This window comes from Ptychodera flava, chromosome 2 (genome assembly GCF_041260155.1).
Source record: "Ptychodera flava strain L36383 chromosome 2, AS_Pfla_20210202, whole genome shotgun sequence".
In the NCBI taxonomy this organism is placed as follows: domain Eukaryota; kingdom Metazoa; phylum Hemichordata; class Enteropneusta; family Ptychoderidae; genus Ptychodera; species Ptychodera flava.
Window position 1 is genome coordinate 45,334,528 of NC_091929.1, and position 16,514 is coordinate 45,351,041.

The following is a 16,514-nucleotide window of genomic DNA, read 5'->3' on the forward strand; positions in this document are numbered from 1 at the left end:
TAGATAGATAGATAGATAGATAGATAGATAGATAGATAGATAGATAGATAGATAGATAGATAGATAGATAGATAGATAGATAGATAGATAGATAGATAGATAGATAGATACATAGATACATAGATACATAGATACATACATACATACATACATACATACATACATACATACATACATACATACATACATACATACATACATACATACATACATACATACATACAGGCAGACAGACAGGCAGACAGACAGGAAGACATACACAAAGATAGATAGATAGATAGATAGATAGATAGATAGATAGATAGATAGATAGATAGATAGATAGATAGATAGATAGATAGACAGACAGACAGACAGACAGACAGACAGACAGACAGACAGACAGACAGACAGACAGACAGACAGACAGACAGATAGATAGACAGACAGACAGATAGATAGATAGATAGATAGATAGATAGATAGATAGATAGATAGATAGATAGATAGATAGATAGATAGATAGATAGATAGATAGATAGATAGATAGATAGAGAGAAACATAGGAAGGGAGGGAAGGAGGGAGATAGACAGCCAGACATACAGACAGACAGATAGCAACATAACAAATTTAAGAAACAGATACATAGGGAAAATAGAACATAAGTTTTGAGATTTGTTATTGACACATATTTAAAACAGCACTATTTTGCATTGAACATGTTTATTTCTCTGTCTCATCCCTACCACCTTACATGTTTAAGAGGAAAGAATATTCGATCAAGTTACTATGAGAAAGACAAACTGAGCCACAATCACTTGTTTGATCGTTTTGATAACACTCAACCCGTGTAACTGACGTAGTGGCATGAGTAAGAAACGACGGTTTATGGAGCTGCGAAAACTTCAATTTCACAAATGGTCAATAATTGCGTCTTGTCGACCAGCTCAAGACTGACGTAACGGCCGGTCATCGGTACGTCACATCCGCAGACGAGATTCACTGTCTCCCCTCTTACTCGCCTGTCAGACAACGGTCCAGGCCCACACTGTGGGTTATCTTCTGGGTTGGGGCTATCACCAACACGTACCACAAGACCCTTCAACCGAAACGCTGTGAAAGGAATCATATTTATTAAAGTGAGCATCCCTTTACATAAAACTGACATGTGATGGGTGAAAAAACAAAAATTTGATATATATTTGATAGTGTCAAATCGTTTTTTCTAATACAGTTGTTTACAACTTTTGAAAGACAAAACTCTGTTAAATTTGATTTGATTCAAATTCTAAAAACTTATACAGCTCATTTTTATTTTTTGTGAACTACAAGAAAAATCTTTTCACCGTCTAGCTTTTGTGAAAAACAATATCTATCTTTCCTCATAGGGTGACCATTTTAAATTTTAAAGTGTTGGTATTTAGAAGATCTCTTTCTCTTGTACAAAAATCTGCATGGTGACTTTTGCATTTATCATTAATTTTGAAAGAGAATGGCCCGTTGATGAAATCTGTGGGCAAATTTTGCATTATACAATGGCAGAGTCGACGCCAAGTCTTGCTTGCAAATGCTTTCTTATTTTTTTCAATGCAAAGAACGAAATCGAAATGAAAAATGTCTCAAAAACGTCCTAGTAACATATTAAAGATGTATTCTTTCAAAATGTGTCGTTTTGTACAGGATAGATCGACATCTACACAAAATATGCTTCCCACACGTTTCAACTTTTTGAGTTCAAGTAGACGTTTCGACGAGTTTACCCAGTAAACTCAGCTACTCCAAGTATTTATCGTTAAACACGACACTTTCTAATGGAAATTGAAAATGTCTTTTCTGATTTTCTATATGGTTCCAACCAAATAGACAGTGGACGTCGATGATGAAAGTCAAAGTTTTATAATAGAGTGACCAATATTTGACTTTAACTCACCGCAACAGTCCTGACGATTGGTAATCGTCACCTGATGTATGTCATAACTCTGGCCAAGATCGAGTTGCATGTTAGGCTCAAATTCTTTGTTCGTCTGAGAACAAGAGCCGCCGCCAAAGTCACTGTCTTTGTTTCCGTCTATCGCCCTGGACGCCACATTTCCCTTCTTGGTGGAACTCTGCTCTATATCCATAGAGGGCGTCACCACGTTCACTACATTGTCCGGTAAAATGCATGCTGCAATAGTAATTTGAGGTGATGCATTAATGATACTGCCTCGTCCTCACTCTATTCAGAACAAAATACTTTCGAATTACACAAACAGGCCTTCCTGAAGTCTAAAATAAGGTCATAAAGTCATCGAAACAGTGAAACTACCGCTCGCTACACAGTGAGCCGCACATAGGGGAGTTGTGTACGCATGCATATATGCGTTTCCTCAGCTGTCTATAAGCTATTCTAAGCGATAGGAAGCATTTTGAAAAGTCTTAGAGGTGTTCTTATATTATTTCAAGGGAATGGTTTGGGGGTGACGTTCTTCATACCAATAACAGCGCGTGCTGCAGTGTCGTCAAATTTATAACACAGTCGGTTTGCGCAAATCAGGGTTGCAGTAGCGTAAATCCCCTACGACGTTTCCCGTTTAAAGTAGAACGCACCTCGGGGACAGACATTCGGACTCTCAAACTTTTATAATTCTCTTCTGATATACCACATGTGGGGATTCATTTTAAAGCTCTTGGTGAAAGAAAACTTTTCACCGGCTTAGTTTTTCGAAATTCGAAAAAAATTATTTTTTCTCCATAGAGTTAACAAAGGGATGGCGGCCATTTTGAATTTCAAATATCGGTAAATCTTGAGTAATTTGTTTCTGCAGCACCAAAATTTGCACGGTGACCCCCGATTTTTATTCTTGATTTTGAAAGAGAATTGTTAAAAGATTCCTTGAGGAAAGTTTGAGCAAAAGTTTAAGTCTTTCACTTTCGAGGTGCCTACTACCTTCAAGTTGGGCCTACATTGGAACAGTAGGCTATAGGTTCAACAGTGTCAAATCATTATTCTTTTCTAATTTCCGAACAAATGTTTGGTTATTAAAATCACATATCCAGTAATGCCTTGTTATTATAACAGGCATCAGTGAGTTTGTAACAGTGTGAAAGGCGCGTTTCAAAGTCATGATTGGACTGACATCAAACGCTCGAATATTAGGATAGAAATGCTTACGTTCTTCAGTGGTGAACCCAGGTGTCGTAGCGACTGCTGGCGGTGCATGTGTACGGACAGGTGCAAGAGTCTGTGGTGTCCCTGACGGCATGGCGAAGGCTTCTATTTCGCAAATGGTGAGCAGATTTGTCTTGTTGAACAATTGGACGCTGATGTATCTTCCAGGCATCGGGTCGTCGCATCCGCAGACGACGTTTACCGTCTCCGCTGCCGCCCTCCTGTCGTTAAGCGGCCCGCCACAGATTGGATTTTTCGTATGATCGGGGTTGTTTCCCACGCGAATGACAGCACCTTTCAGACGGAATGCTTAAAATAGAGAGGAATAGTCATTAAGCTTCTTGGATATTCTTCATTCTATCGAAGAATTGTTCTTGTGAGAAACGAAACGGGTAAGAATCGAAATAACACTCAGAAAAGTCGTTTTTCAAGACGTCGATGTCAACTTATTAAACTCAAGATAGCATTTTTCGATAAAACAAAATGTTCGTCATTCTTGATGCCCGGCTTATAATGTCACTAAGGACACGGGTGTCGATACACAAACTATGTTGCTGCTAGTCAATTTGCCATAAACAACATTTATAAAATTGGTAGATCCCTATGAAAGTTAGGATTATATTTACATAAACCTGTTATATATTTTGATGTCCCCATTCCTACATAACAGGGTTTTACACATATTACATCAACACAATGTCCCATACGGACCATTTAAAGACTATATGGCTTCAATATGCAGCCTGACGGTCGAAATGTAAATAATGTGTCAACTATGACCTTATCTCGAGTTTCTCCGCTTTAATATGGGTCTGGAATGTAGGGCAGGTCGGTAGGTAAACGCCTTAATTTTATTACTTTCAGTAGTCCACTTGAGCCTTGAAAGCAGGGGGTGAGGGTAATAATTAACCTCAATTATGATTCATGGCCTTACGATACTCACCACAGCAATCTTGACGATTTGTGATTGTCACCTGATGGACATCGTTGGTGGCTCCAAGGTCAACTATGAACCAGGGTTCGAATTCCTTTGTGGTCATGCTGCACGACTTTCCCTTCTTCAGATCGCCGTTCTTGTCTCCATCTACAGCCCTGGAGGCCACATTCGATGACTTAGTGGAGCTTTGCTCGACGCCGCTGGTCGGTCTGACGACGTTTTCTATTCCATCGGGAAGAATGCACGCTAGAAAAAAAGGAAGGCAGTAATCAAATGATTTGAAAATTCCACATTCTTTAATTTCTGAAAATGGCAGACAGACTGTTGTACGTCGGCTTCCAAATGTTTGGCAGGATGTGCTTACCATTTTTGAAACACTTGACAACACCTCTTGGTTGTAGTTTTACCAGAGGTCCATTCACTTTTCTTACATATATTTGATTTGCTGTGACTGTTGTGTGTGTAATGTTTGTTGTTTGTCTTTTGCCGTTTTGACGTTATCGTCCTGGCTGTGAAAATTTGATGTTTACCTATGGATTGTGGATATTGGCTGAATGGTGAACGTCGTTATTTTTTAAGCTAAATATCTTTGTCAGAAAATGCATCGAGACGGAAAAAATATTTGTCTTTTCACTTTGCAAATATCTTTCCTAGGAATCAACGATGCATCCCTAACAAACAGAACCCTTACACAGTCGACTTTTACCGTCGAGAAGTGTTATGACCACACATACGATTATTTATTTATTTATTTATTTATTAATTGCTTGCTTTATTTATTTATTTATTTATTTATTTATTTATTTATTTATTTATTTACTTATTTATTTATTTATTTATTTATTTATTTATTTATTTATTTATTTATTTATTTATTTATTTACTTATTTATTTATTTATTTATTTATTTATTTATTTATTTATTTATTTATTCACATTAAAGAATAACCCATTTACAGATACCAATTGAGTGAAAGTTTTCCAATTGGGCCGTAATCTTCCATGGGGTCCTACAAAATTCATAAAAGAGCTGTTTTACTGTTTTTCGCTATTTCCTCAAAATAACGCATCTATTTTCCGTCCATCTATTTTGCTTCTGGGTATTTAATTTTGTAAAGTCATTTCAGGCTAAAGTCGATTGAGATGAAATGTAGCATAATGTAACGTTCATCAGGTATATATATATATATTCTTTAGCTTATATAGCCTGTTTACAATGTTGAAACATCAAGCGAATTTATTTGATGTGTGGTGACTGCATCAAAACAACCGTGGATACCTTAAGAAACCAGAAATTTCGTGCGGCCCGCGACAAAATACTTAAACCGTTGAAATCGGATTTTAGGATCAGTCATATCAAAATCCAAGTGTTAGCTTTCGATGGGAGTGTAGCGTACACCGCAACCGATGAGAGCTCCTAGACTGAGCTGGCAACACGTGCACGTTGAAAAGTAATCAGTTTTTCTGTAGTGTTTGATAGCACTGTCCGATAATTTTCACTTATACTATACGCTAGGCATGAAAAGTGCATGAAATCTGCGTAAGATTTTGTTTTTTATTTTCATGTAACTTTATATCAGGCTTGTCGTTCTTTTCTCTCAACACAGTCCCTGCGTGTTGTAGAGAGACTGTGAACATAGTCAACTATCAAGACGTGTTTTCTTTCTTCAATGTGTTGTCTTTAAGATTCATTTATACACTCTACTCTATAAGAATGTAGTTAATTTGTGTACTTAATGTTAAAAGTAAAGTATTGCACAATGAACACTGCCTTTTGTGCTCTCTCTCTCCCTCTCTCTCTGTCTCTCTCTCTTTCATTATTCATCTATCTGTCTTTGTCTGTCTTAGTCTGTCCGTCTGCCCTTGTGCCTGTGAGTGTCTATCTTTGTCTGTCGACTCTGTCTGTTCAAAGTTTCTAATCATTTAGTGTTATGTATCAATTAATTAATTATTTGATTGTTTGTTTGTTTATTATTTATTTATTCATTTTTAATGGTGTTTATTTATTTTGAGGATGGGACTGGAACCCTGTCAATGGAGATCACGAGATAATGCTGGTGAACATTGTATCTTTATCATTGAAACAATTTAAACTCACGCTCTTCCGTGGTGAAGAATTCAATCGTGGTAACTTCTGGGGCTTCAGTCGGCGGTGCTTCTGACATTACCTCTACTTCACAGAGAGTGAGAGTTTGATCAGACCCGGGAAGTCGAATGCCAACAAACCGACCACTGAGAGGCAGGCCGCACGCGCAGAGGATTTCAATAGTCTCTTTCTCGATGTCACTCTGTGTGATGGCGGCACCGCAGAGGGCGTTGCGCTTAACGTTTCGACTATCACCCACACGCACTTCTGCGTTGAGTAGTCGGTCAGCTGAAAGGAGAGAAAAAGCGAGCAATAATTACAAGTAAATCGTCAACAAGCTCCCTTTACCTTCCAAGTTACCATTCTATATATAGAGAATTCGTATTTTCGTTCAAATTTCCATGTTTACAGATATCTTAACGGCTTCGCCTATTTGTTTTACCAATGCACCTGTATTGTACTCTTGCAATTTCGAAATCGGAAAGAGTTAGATGTATGTCGTACAGACGACAAGTTTTATAGTGTCACAGTTTTTCGAATCCTTAGATTTCCGAAGATTAATATACAAGAAGTGATGTGCGGTGAAAGTGGTTGCACGAGCGCGCGCACCTCTGATAGGTTGGAACAATTAAATTTAAATACAGACTTGCTGATAGAAAGTTATTCTTACCACAACAATCTTGTCTGTTCGTTATTGTAACTTGATACACATTCTGGGTATCACCAAGGTCAACTCTCCACCACGGGTTAGATGATTTGTCAGTTTTACTGCATGAACGTTGTGAAAAGTCGCTGTTTACGTCACCGTCAACTGCCCTCGATGCCACTGCATTGCCTGCATCCGAACTCTGCTTTGCCTTCTTCCCAACTGCAATGTTTCCTAAACCATCTGGCGTAAAACATACTGTTGACACCTCTGTAAAAGATGAAAACTTCATGCAGGAGTGTACACTTCAAGAAAACAGTTTGTTTAGACTGCACACCCAAAGGAGTTGAGAAGTCCTTGGTAATGTTAACATCATGACTATTTCTCAGTGCCAGATGAGACTTTCAAATCTCGTGCGACTAAACATAATTGCAAAAAGTCACTAATATATATAATTGTTTATTCTCTACATAAATCCATAAAACAATTCTCTCTTTGCACAACACTGGAATTGAACAAACAATGTCGCTTCAGTTTTGAATTTTTGGGCTAAAAATGCAACATTTTTTTAAAACGTTCAATCATACGACAGCTACACGAGAAAATAAATCATTCATGACTTAACAGGGTAGATACTTTGCCAACTATACCATTTCCCAAACGAGCACTAAATCATAAAACAACCATAAAAGTTTGCCTACCATCAGGTGGAGCCTCTTGTGTTGTAACCACTGGTGCTTGTGTTGGTATTTTCGGTTCTTCAGTTGTGATTACTGGAGCAGCAGTAGTCGGTGGCGCTGCGGTTGTAGGTGGCGCTGCAGTTGTAGGTGCTGCCGGATGAGATCAAACCAATATTACAATTAGTAACATACTGTATAGTTTTTATGTCTTCTTCTAATTTCAAAAAATACCGAGGGAAGTATTTTCCATATGATTACAACTTCTTCAAGTTCCATATGTTATCAACAACACATACTATGGCTAAGTACCTTTGCCGATCCGAAAATAAACTCTCTCTCTCTCTCTCTCTCTCTCTCTCTCTCTCTCTCTCTCTCTCTCTCTCTCTCTCTCTCTCTCTCTCTCTCTCTCTCTCTCTCTCTCTCTCTCTCTCTCTCTCTCGTTAATGTGTAACACGTGACAGACCTGGTCCGATTTTGCACAATCGCTCTGCAAGAAGAATTTCCGCCGGTGTCAACTCTCGGTTGTAGACCTGCATACACGATACCCTGGCTCTCAGATATCTACCATCTCCAGTGCGAACTCCCATTCTGGCTTCGTAATTGGTGGCCAGCTCAACCTGTCCGATGTTAACTGATTGTACCTCACGGTCCATTATCCATAGCTTGGCTTGCCCGTCGTTGTAGTTATAACTGGCGCTGATAAAGTTCCACTGGTTCATCTGTAATACATTTTGTGCCCACAGATGTTGTGTGAATGCTAAGGTGTTTCGCCTGCAGAAGCGTACGAAGTGACTTGCATCACCACTGTACATGTGGACTCCCCAAGCATCGCGTTTAAAGTTGAAAGTGGGACCGAATGTTCCTTGAGGGTAGATATACATCAGCATATGTATGGAGAATCTTGTGTCGTATGCACCATTGTTTGGGAATTCGATGTAGGAGTTTGCTACGCTGTTAAATTGGTAGGCACCAGCTCTTGTGCCATCTGCATCAGCAACAAGAACAGCGCCACCACCGTTGACTCCATTATTACCATTACCAGATGTGTCTCGCAGTTCCTCGTCTCCGTCGAGAGGCCAGAATGCCACAGCAGCTGGAAGTCCTGAAAAATAATAGAAAAGTATCAGATGCAAAATAAGTCACAAATTTATGTTTTTGTCGTCTTGCGTGTGTACAGTTTATAAGGGGTAATGACAAGCAAGAAAACAAACGGTTGAAATTCTAGCAAATGTTAGAAGTCTGTATTTCACTATACGTTGATATGTGATTGGTGAGTTGCTATAAGCGTTGGCACAAGCAGTATCTCAATATAATCCCTTTCATCCAGAATACTACTAAAACGGGAGAAATTCATCTTTCAAAAGACGATAATTTTAGAAGAATAACTTCACCATGTGATATTCTTTAAAGGCATTGATGCTTGAATATCTACGAGATGTACTTGAGTCCATTTCGAGACTTCTTCACATGCATGTCCAGTACTCGAAACATGATCACCATTCAAACAACCAGTCAGTTTGAAAAGAAATTTTACAACTTTAACGACTAGCTAGACCGAATACTGGTGATATGGTATAATGTTAATATTTGTCATTGAGTTCCTGAAAGAGCTAGTGAGCTGATTGTAATTTGGAATTCCCCCTAGCAAAGGTTCCAGAGTACTTCAATTTTCGGTGTACTTTTGCACTAGGCAATTACTCAACATCTGTTTTGGCAAATAATCCTTTAAAAAAAGACAACATAGCCTGGGCATTTTCAATAAGTTGGTACTGAAAAAGGTTCTCCCTCTGCAGTGGAACAAATTATACATCACAAAAATCTGAGTGTCTGCTACTATATACACAACTTCTATAAACATAGTTCACCTGGGACTGCAGGTTCCTCTGGTTCCTCCGTCACAACAGGTGCTTTGGAAAATACAAAACACCATATTAGGTCATGTTATAACTTAGTGCATTGAAATAAATTTCACAAAAATGTTTGCACGTAGATCTGTAGTTCAACTTAGAAAACAATTGACAGCGAAGTAATTCTACCACATGACGAAAGCGATACTATGATAACTTATTTCCCTTGGCTGCCAAATTCTTTGAAATATGCAAAGTATTGCACTTAAGAACAGGCAACCATATTCACGAGTGAGCAAGTGGTTATGATATACGAACATGGCAATGTAATAAAGTAGGGGCTTTGACAGTGAAATACTTTAATCTTTGCACCGACTTTGAATTTCCTAAGAGCAATGTTGAACAATTCTGTTTCTGAAAAAAAAAATTGCACAAATACACAGATCCTATGAAATTTTCTGACCCAGGGCCTTTGAAGGATAAAACTCGGCTAGGCTTTACAGTACACAGGTACCTAATATATACGTGTATTACCTACTCATTCAACAAAAAAGTGACAGTATATTTTGAAGAGCTAATAATATGCCCTCGTCCGATCTCAACACATCTGCATATATAATACTTCATACTTTATGACCAAGTATACATTTGAATTCCTCACCTGTCCCTATTTTACACTTGCTCTCAGCTTCCAGTATCTCCGCCGGTGTCAACTCTTTGTCATAGACCTGCATACACGATACCCTGGCTCTCAGATATCTACCATCTCCAGTGCGAACTCCCATTCTGGCTTCGTAATTGGTGGCCAGCTCAACCTGTCCGATGTTAACTGATTGTACCTCACGGTCCATTATCCATAACTTGGCTTGCCCGTCGTTGTAGTTGTAACTGGCGCTGATAAAGTTCCACTGGTTCATCTGTAATACATTTTGTGCCCACAGATGCTGTGTGAATGCTAAGGTGTTTCGCCTGCAGAACCGTACGAAGTGACTTGCATCACCACTGTACATGTGGACTCCCCAGGCATCGCGTTTAAAGTTGAAAGTGGGACCGAATGTTCCTTGAGGGTAGATATACATCAGCATATGTATGGAGAATCTTGTGTCGTATGCACCATTGTTTGGGAATTCGATGTAGGAGTTTGCTACGCTGTTAAATTGGTAGGCACCAGCTCTTGTGCCATCTGCATCAGCAACAAGAACAGCGCCACCACCGTTGACTCCATTGTTACCATTACCAGATGTGTCAGTCAGCTGATCGTCGCCATCGAGAGGCCAGAATGCCTTCGGAGACGGCAGTCCTGTAAGACGTGTCAGGAATTAGACCAGAGTTCCATTTAAAAGGCGTAGAATTTGTCTACAGTTTTTGCCAACTTTTTAGGGTGGATTCCCATCATGGTGTCTTAACAACTGAAGTTAAACATATTTATTTCTTTAGGGAGCCTTCAGTAATTAGAGGGATTGTGGTCGGAGGAACTGGGGTAGGGCCACCTTTTTAGAAAACTGTGCAGGGGGTCACTGTTTATAAAACTGCCAACATAGTTACTAGTATTTGCATACTGCCTTTCAATGAATACATTTACATGAATTAATTATAGGTTGAACGTAAGTTCGTTGCTTTACGTAAACGTTTGCAACTGGTAGGCCTTAAGACATGGAATCACGAGTTCAATTATTGCATCAATTGTGTTCGCTTTATGAGGCAAAAAAAAATTTGTGCGGTTCCGATATCATGGTTTTCAAAAATAAGGTAGATAAGTCGGCAGGGATTCTTTTTCAAATATTTTTATTTTGAAATATGCACTTTTCAGGGGTTCAGAGCGATCAAACAAGGGCCACAACATTTCCAACAAAACGTATCATACATAAAAGGAATAAAAATATAAAAAGACGTCCTCGTTCAAGCAAAAATAAAATGCCGCTGAAGTAACGAACACGTGATTTTACGGTTTTTTTTCTTTCGTTGTTTTTACTTCTGTGTCTATGTAGCTCTAAAAAGTTTAGGGTCGGCAGGCAAAAAATAGAGTAGGTCGGGTTATCGGAACAGCACATTTATTTTTCTTTGCCTGATAATACCATACCTGCCGTTAGTCCGCAGACGAGCAACATCGTCTGGAGGACAAGAAGTTGTTCCATCCTAAGACTTGATACTGGTGACACCTTGTATATCTAAATTGGTAGCGAATTAAATAAAATAAAAAAACAAGAATGTCCATGGTAAGCGCCCTGCCGGTTCTCTTGGTAAAGTATATTAAATACATATGAAATCAGCAGTTGTCTATCTCGCTGCCCCATTTCTACCGCTGGCTGCGCGCTCGCTCAACTATTTTCATGAGAACGCTGCCCGGGTCAGGGAGGCAGACCAGGAGACAGACGAGATCGGGAGTAGACATGCTTCTTGTGACATGAAGTTCTAGATATCAATCGAGAAATCATAGTTTATTTTTCTTTATATCAGGCAGCCATTTGACATGGTAAGGCACAGGGGACTCTTGGCCGAACAACTGACAATTTTCGGCCAAAAACGTGATCATTAGCCTGATATATCCTTATTTGGGCAAAAAAAGTGCGTCGGGTAAAGATTTCAGGACTCCCAAACTTCTACAATACTTTTTTGGTCTACGACTTGTGGGGTCTCAGTTTGAACTTGACCGACTAGCTCAAGTTTTGACCGCTTCTTTTATGATAGTGAAAATGAAAAATGTTATTTTCTGCCGAAGAGAGAAAGTGGCGGTCCTCAATCCCTGGTTCTTGTATTACTGATTGTTGACATTGACTGTCATTTAACGTCTAAAGTGGAGTCTATATTTACATTTTTCATGTTACATCGATGCCATGTTGTAGCCTCTTTATCACTGTACAGGCGCATTTTACACAATGGTATCACAGCATTGTGTTTTCATTAGAATTCGGCAGCCTGCGAAATTTCGCAAGCTGTAAATTCTATAGATTATTGGGATGCACCGAGATCAGTCGTCTAAAGAAATAGATGTCGTTTTAGTACTTCTGTGTATTCAAACTATCAGATATAATGGTTTTACTTGGCTTGATATTGACTAAACTGTGAAAACGTGGTTGTTTATTACTTGATACTGTTACTTTTCAATGTTTATATCATGCATATGGCCACGCAACGAACAGCAAAAAACCCCCGAAGTTTTGTTTGGAAAATCTGTTAATATTGATTTTTCTAACATCATCAAAAGTAAACTTGAAATCAACATCTCTCTGACATAGGAAATGGCAAAACATCTGGAATATCAAATCGCTCGTCTTTTTGAGATGCGTCAACGCGGATAAAAGTTTACTTTTCATACGATGGTTTGACATTTTCATTTCGGTGAGAGAAATTTACAAAGTTGGTGGTAGCCATATATTTAAAATTGCAAATTCTGCCTCTAGCGTCATTTGTTTACCCGATACGACGGGAAATGTAACAAAACCAACACTTCAAGCTATTTTGATACACATGTACAATTGCATGGTAGTGCTTTCAATGGTAAATAAGGGATAGATGACGAAATGTAACTGAAACTGTTCTTCATAACAAAACATTGGGGCCCATGTTTTTCAGACAGTGCCCACAGATATGGGCAATCAGCTTACAATATCAGCAAATACTTGTAAACCGTCACGTACCATTAAATCGACATCAAACACAGGACGACATTGCACTATATTTGTTTGTTCAACTCCGTATGAAGCAAGTTAAGCATTGACCAGAGAATAACAGAGACAACTCTGGGCTTTATAGACTAACTCTTCACATCAATACAATTGCTTTGGTTTTTTTCTTGGAAACAGAATATATTATCAACAAAATTAATACTTTGCCTTTCTCATTTTGCTTAAGGGCATCAAACTCGATTTTTTTTTCACTTTGTCAACCGCCCTCAGGCCTTTGCACACACTTTTTCTGGTCATGTAATAGATACTTCTCCGCCTGAAAATAGTTCTACTAAAAACCCGGATGCTGCACTGTGTGACTGAATAAAGTTAGCATAAATAATTGCAATGCGGCAGTACATATTTGCCGCAATTTCAAAAATAATCAAGATGACTAAAGTAGAAGCAGCAGTTCCATGGAACAATACGAACATTCTTCCTGGCATTTATACACAAAGGTATATTCCGTTCTGTGTGACATTACCTAGGGAAAGCGCAGTTTTGTTTTCAATGCTTGAAAGAACAATTCGATTCATATGTTTCAAAACTTGCAGGTAAATGAACACCTTTCTACGAGGATCATTGTTGAAGAGTTTGTGGTCGATTGTACTATTAAAACTGATGAACTTCCGTGAACATGCATAGAGCGGCAAATTCCATTAGATACGGATGAAATAGGTAAAGATCTCTCGGGAAATTACAATAGTGACAGTTAATGTGACATCAAAACTTGTTTGACATCGACAATACTTTCTATTCAAAACACAATATTTATTTTCAGGACCGTTGGATATTTGTTACTTGCAATATTAAACTTGATTATCTGTGGTACCAGACGCCCGATACAGGTAAGTATTCACTGGTAGGATGCCACACCCATCAGGATTAGTCTAAAATTGTCAACGCAGTGAGCGATACTGTAGCTAATATATCACTTTGTCAAGGTTTGAAAGTATTGTAGAGCTTCGCGCCGTTAACGACTCGCTCGGACATGAACGGACGTGTTCCTCACACTCTGATACTGAGAAAAGATCATAAAAAGCATATGTAGAGCCCTGTGTTCCCGTGAACAATGACCCCAGCTTACAAATATAGCGCTGGCATAGCCAGTTTCCGTTTATAATCTGCCACTGTCTCGATAATTATGATCAATTCAATTATCCAGACTGTCTATGTAACATTGAGCGGAATGCTCCTCTAAAGTGAAAGACTTCAACTTTCGTTCAAACTTTCCTCAAGGAAACCTCCAACTATTGTCTTTTAATATTAAGAATACAATTCAGGGGTGACCATGCAACATTTTGGCACCAGAGAAACATCTACCTTGAATAGTTGAAATTCAAAACTGGCCTCCATCTCTTGGTTTAGTTGTGTTTATTTGCCATAGAAATACGATGTACAATGTACAGAATGTCAAGAGTGATGTAATATTTGGTTTACTCTAAGAGAAAAGATAAATTTTCTATTGCACAAAAGTAAGACTGAAAGAATTCTATTTATCAAAGAGCTTCAAAACGAGACTCCCCCACACACACGCACACGCAAGTGGTACTTCTGCATAAAATTGTACAAACTGAGAGTCTGCATATCTGTCGACGAGGTACATTCCACCTCAACAGCCAAGCAGTTTGGCCGTTACTTATCCAATGAAACTATTGTCAGATGATGACAACGAAATACCACTCTATATTTTTTAATACTTTATATCGTCTGTAAAACGTAGATATTTGTTCTTCTCCGAAAATGATGTCAGAATGCTCCTGTTTAACCTACTACTATGATTTCAATTCATGTATGAAGCGTCCAATGCTATCCACGACCAGCGAAGTTTACGACCGGGTTATGCTAAACTTCAGTTGTCAATAATAATTTAACAGAATGGCACACCCTACTTTGAGTCTGTAAGACTAATACTTTGTGTTTTAATCGGTTTCTTTCAGAAAATGTTCAAACAGGGGTGGGAGCCATTTTGAATTACAAATAACAGTAAACGTTGTTTCTCTGGTACCAAACTTTGCACGGTAACCCCTGATTTTTACTCTTGGTTTTTTTAAGATTGTTTAATTGTTCATTAACGAAAGTTTGAGCAAAAGTAGTTTAACATGCAAAACACTGAGTATGTCCACATGATTTTTGAGAAAAAAAAGAAATGGTCTCTCACTGAGTTCACAAAAATACCAGAACTTCATCATATGACGCTTTCTGAATAGTAAAAACTTTGGTCTAGTTCAAGCGTTTATAAACAAGGCATGCCAAATTCTGTGACTTTGGACTTCTATAATCCACTAGTTCATGAGAATATAAAGAAAAATGTACTTGAATCAAATATTGAAAGGTTCAACCGACATGATTAAAAACTCCACCTTTCAAAGTGAATATTCTTTTCTTTCAAATTTAGAAAGTTGGCGTTGAGTATTTATAATGAACACATGATCTTCTAATTCTAATAACCGTACATCGCTTTAGAAATCATCCAGACGGTGCCAAGATATGAAAAAAGGGAAAAAATCAAAGATTAGAATCTTGTTTTCCTACCTTCTGGATAATCTGCGTCAAACGTCGAGTCCAAACCAAAAGTAAATGTCTCTTACGGTTTTAGTATTTGTAGATATATTCTCACTTCTTGCTATACATGTTCAGTTGCAGTGAAATGATTGGTGTACGGTGAGTCTTAAACACACTCTATTTTGATCTATGACACCGTGTGTGATTGTATTTTTATCACTAGGTTTTTTACGAGTACAATAAACTCTCTGAAGGTCTCACAAATTATTGAAGAGAGAGAGAGAGAGAGAGAGAGAGAGAGAGAGCTAAGGCAGATACAGAGGTAGAGACCGGGAGATAAACTGCAGACAGACAGAGATACAGAGACACGGACAGAGACAGATACAGATACATACAGACGTAAACCTCATGGCATACGTGTTTATATGTTCCAGAAGATGTGGATGTGAAACTATTTCAAAGATGCATTAACATTTACATAATATGACAGATTCTATGATCCGGAAAAGAGGAATGACAGAGAAGATTGCTACAAATGCTAACATTTATGGCATATTGCAAAGGAAAGAAATAGCAATCTCGGCTGATGACGAGGCAATCGCTATACAGATGCACGTACAATCTAGCACTCACGCCCACGTCCAGGCAAGCGCCCACTGTCAACTTTCGATGAAAGTTTCGAATCGAGATAATGGTCTGTGAAGCACACACCATGACATTAAGAGTTTTGCTGGTGATGGGAAATAAAATTTCGAAATAATTGTGTGCGAGTCTCGCTCATCCTTTTAAGATTGCATGGGAAGTTCTCTTTCTCCCACATACTGAGCGAACACGTCCTAAATTTCACAACTGACTGTCTATGTCCCAGTGCAAGCCGGTCCGCACACAAATGCTGTCTGGTAAATGTGCTTTTTTTATTTGCTTGTGTGATAATAGATATTAAGTATCCGCCATTGTAATCATTTCATTGAATCGGGCGAGAGGAAAACCAAATTGACGCGCTAGGCTGCGCCTTAC

General features: G+C 38.5%; 1 protein-coding gene across 1 annotated transcript; it reads right to left on the reverse strand.

The window, feature by feature from the left end:
* Positions 1-686: 686 nt before the first annotated feature.
* Positions 687-15,681, reverse strand: LOC139122043 (uncharacterized). The gene is made up of 12 exons (XM_070687412.1): positions 15,528-15,681; positions 11,408-11,495; positions 9,989-10,627; positions 9,346-9,387; positions 7,944-8,582; positions 7,502-7,630; positions 6,825-7,070; positions 6,167-6,442; positions 4,075-4,314; positions 3,135-3,440; positions 1,911-2,147; positions 687-1,093 (listed from the first exon to the last, which is right to left on the reverse strand). The coding sequence occupies exons 2-12, from the start codon at positions 11,460-11,462 to the stop codon at positions 867-869; spliced, it is 3,036 nt and encodes a 1,011-aa protein (XP_070543513.1). The 5' UTR covers positions 11,463-11,495; positions 15,528-15,681; the 3' UTR covers positions 687-866.
* Positions 15,682-16,514: the final 833 nt, after the last annotated feature.

Bases quoted from the DNA above. Each gene is read 5' to 3' on its own strand.
- LOC139122043 (XM_070687412.1), bottom strand. From the start codon at position 11,462: ATGGAACAACTTCTTGTCCTCCAGACGATGTTGCTCGTCTGCGGACTA. The intron at 10,628-11,407 runs GTATGGTATTAT...CACGTCTTACAG, and splicing joins CGTCTGCGGACTAACGGCAG to GACTGCCGTCTCCGAAGGCA. The intron at 1,094-1,910 runs GTGAGTTAAAGT...TTCCTTTCACAG, and splicing joins CAATCGTCAGGACTGTTGCG to CGTTTCGGTTGAAGGGTCTT.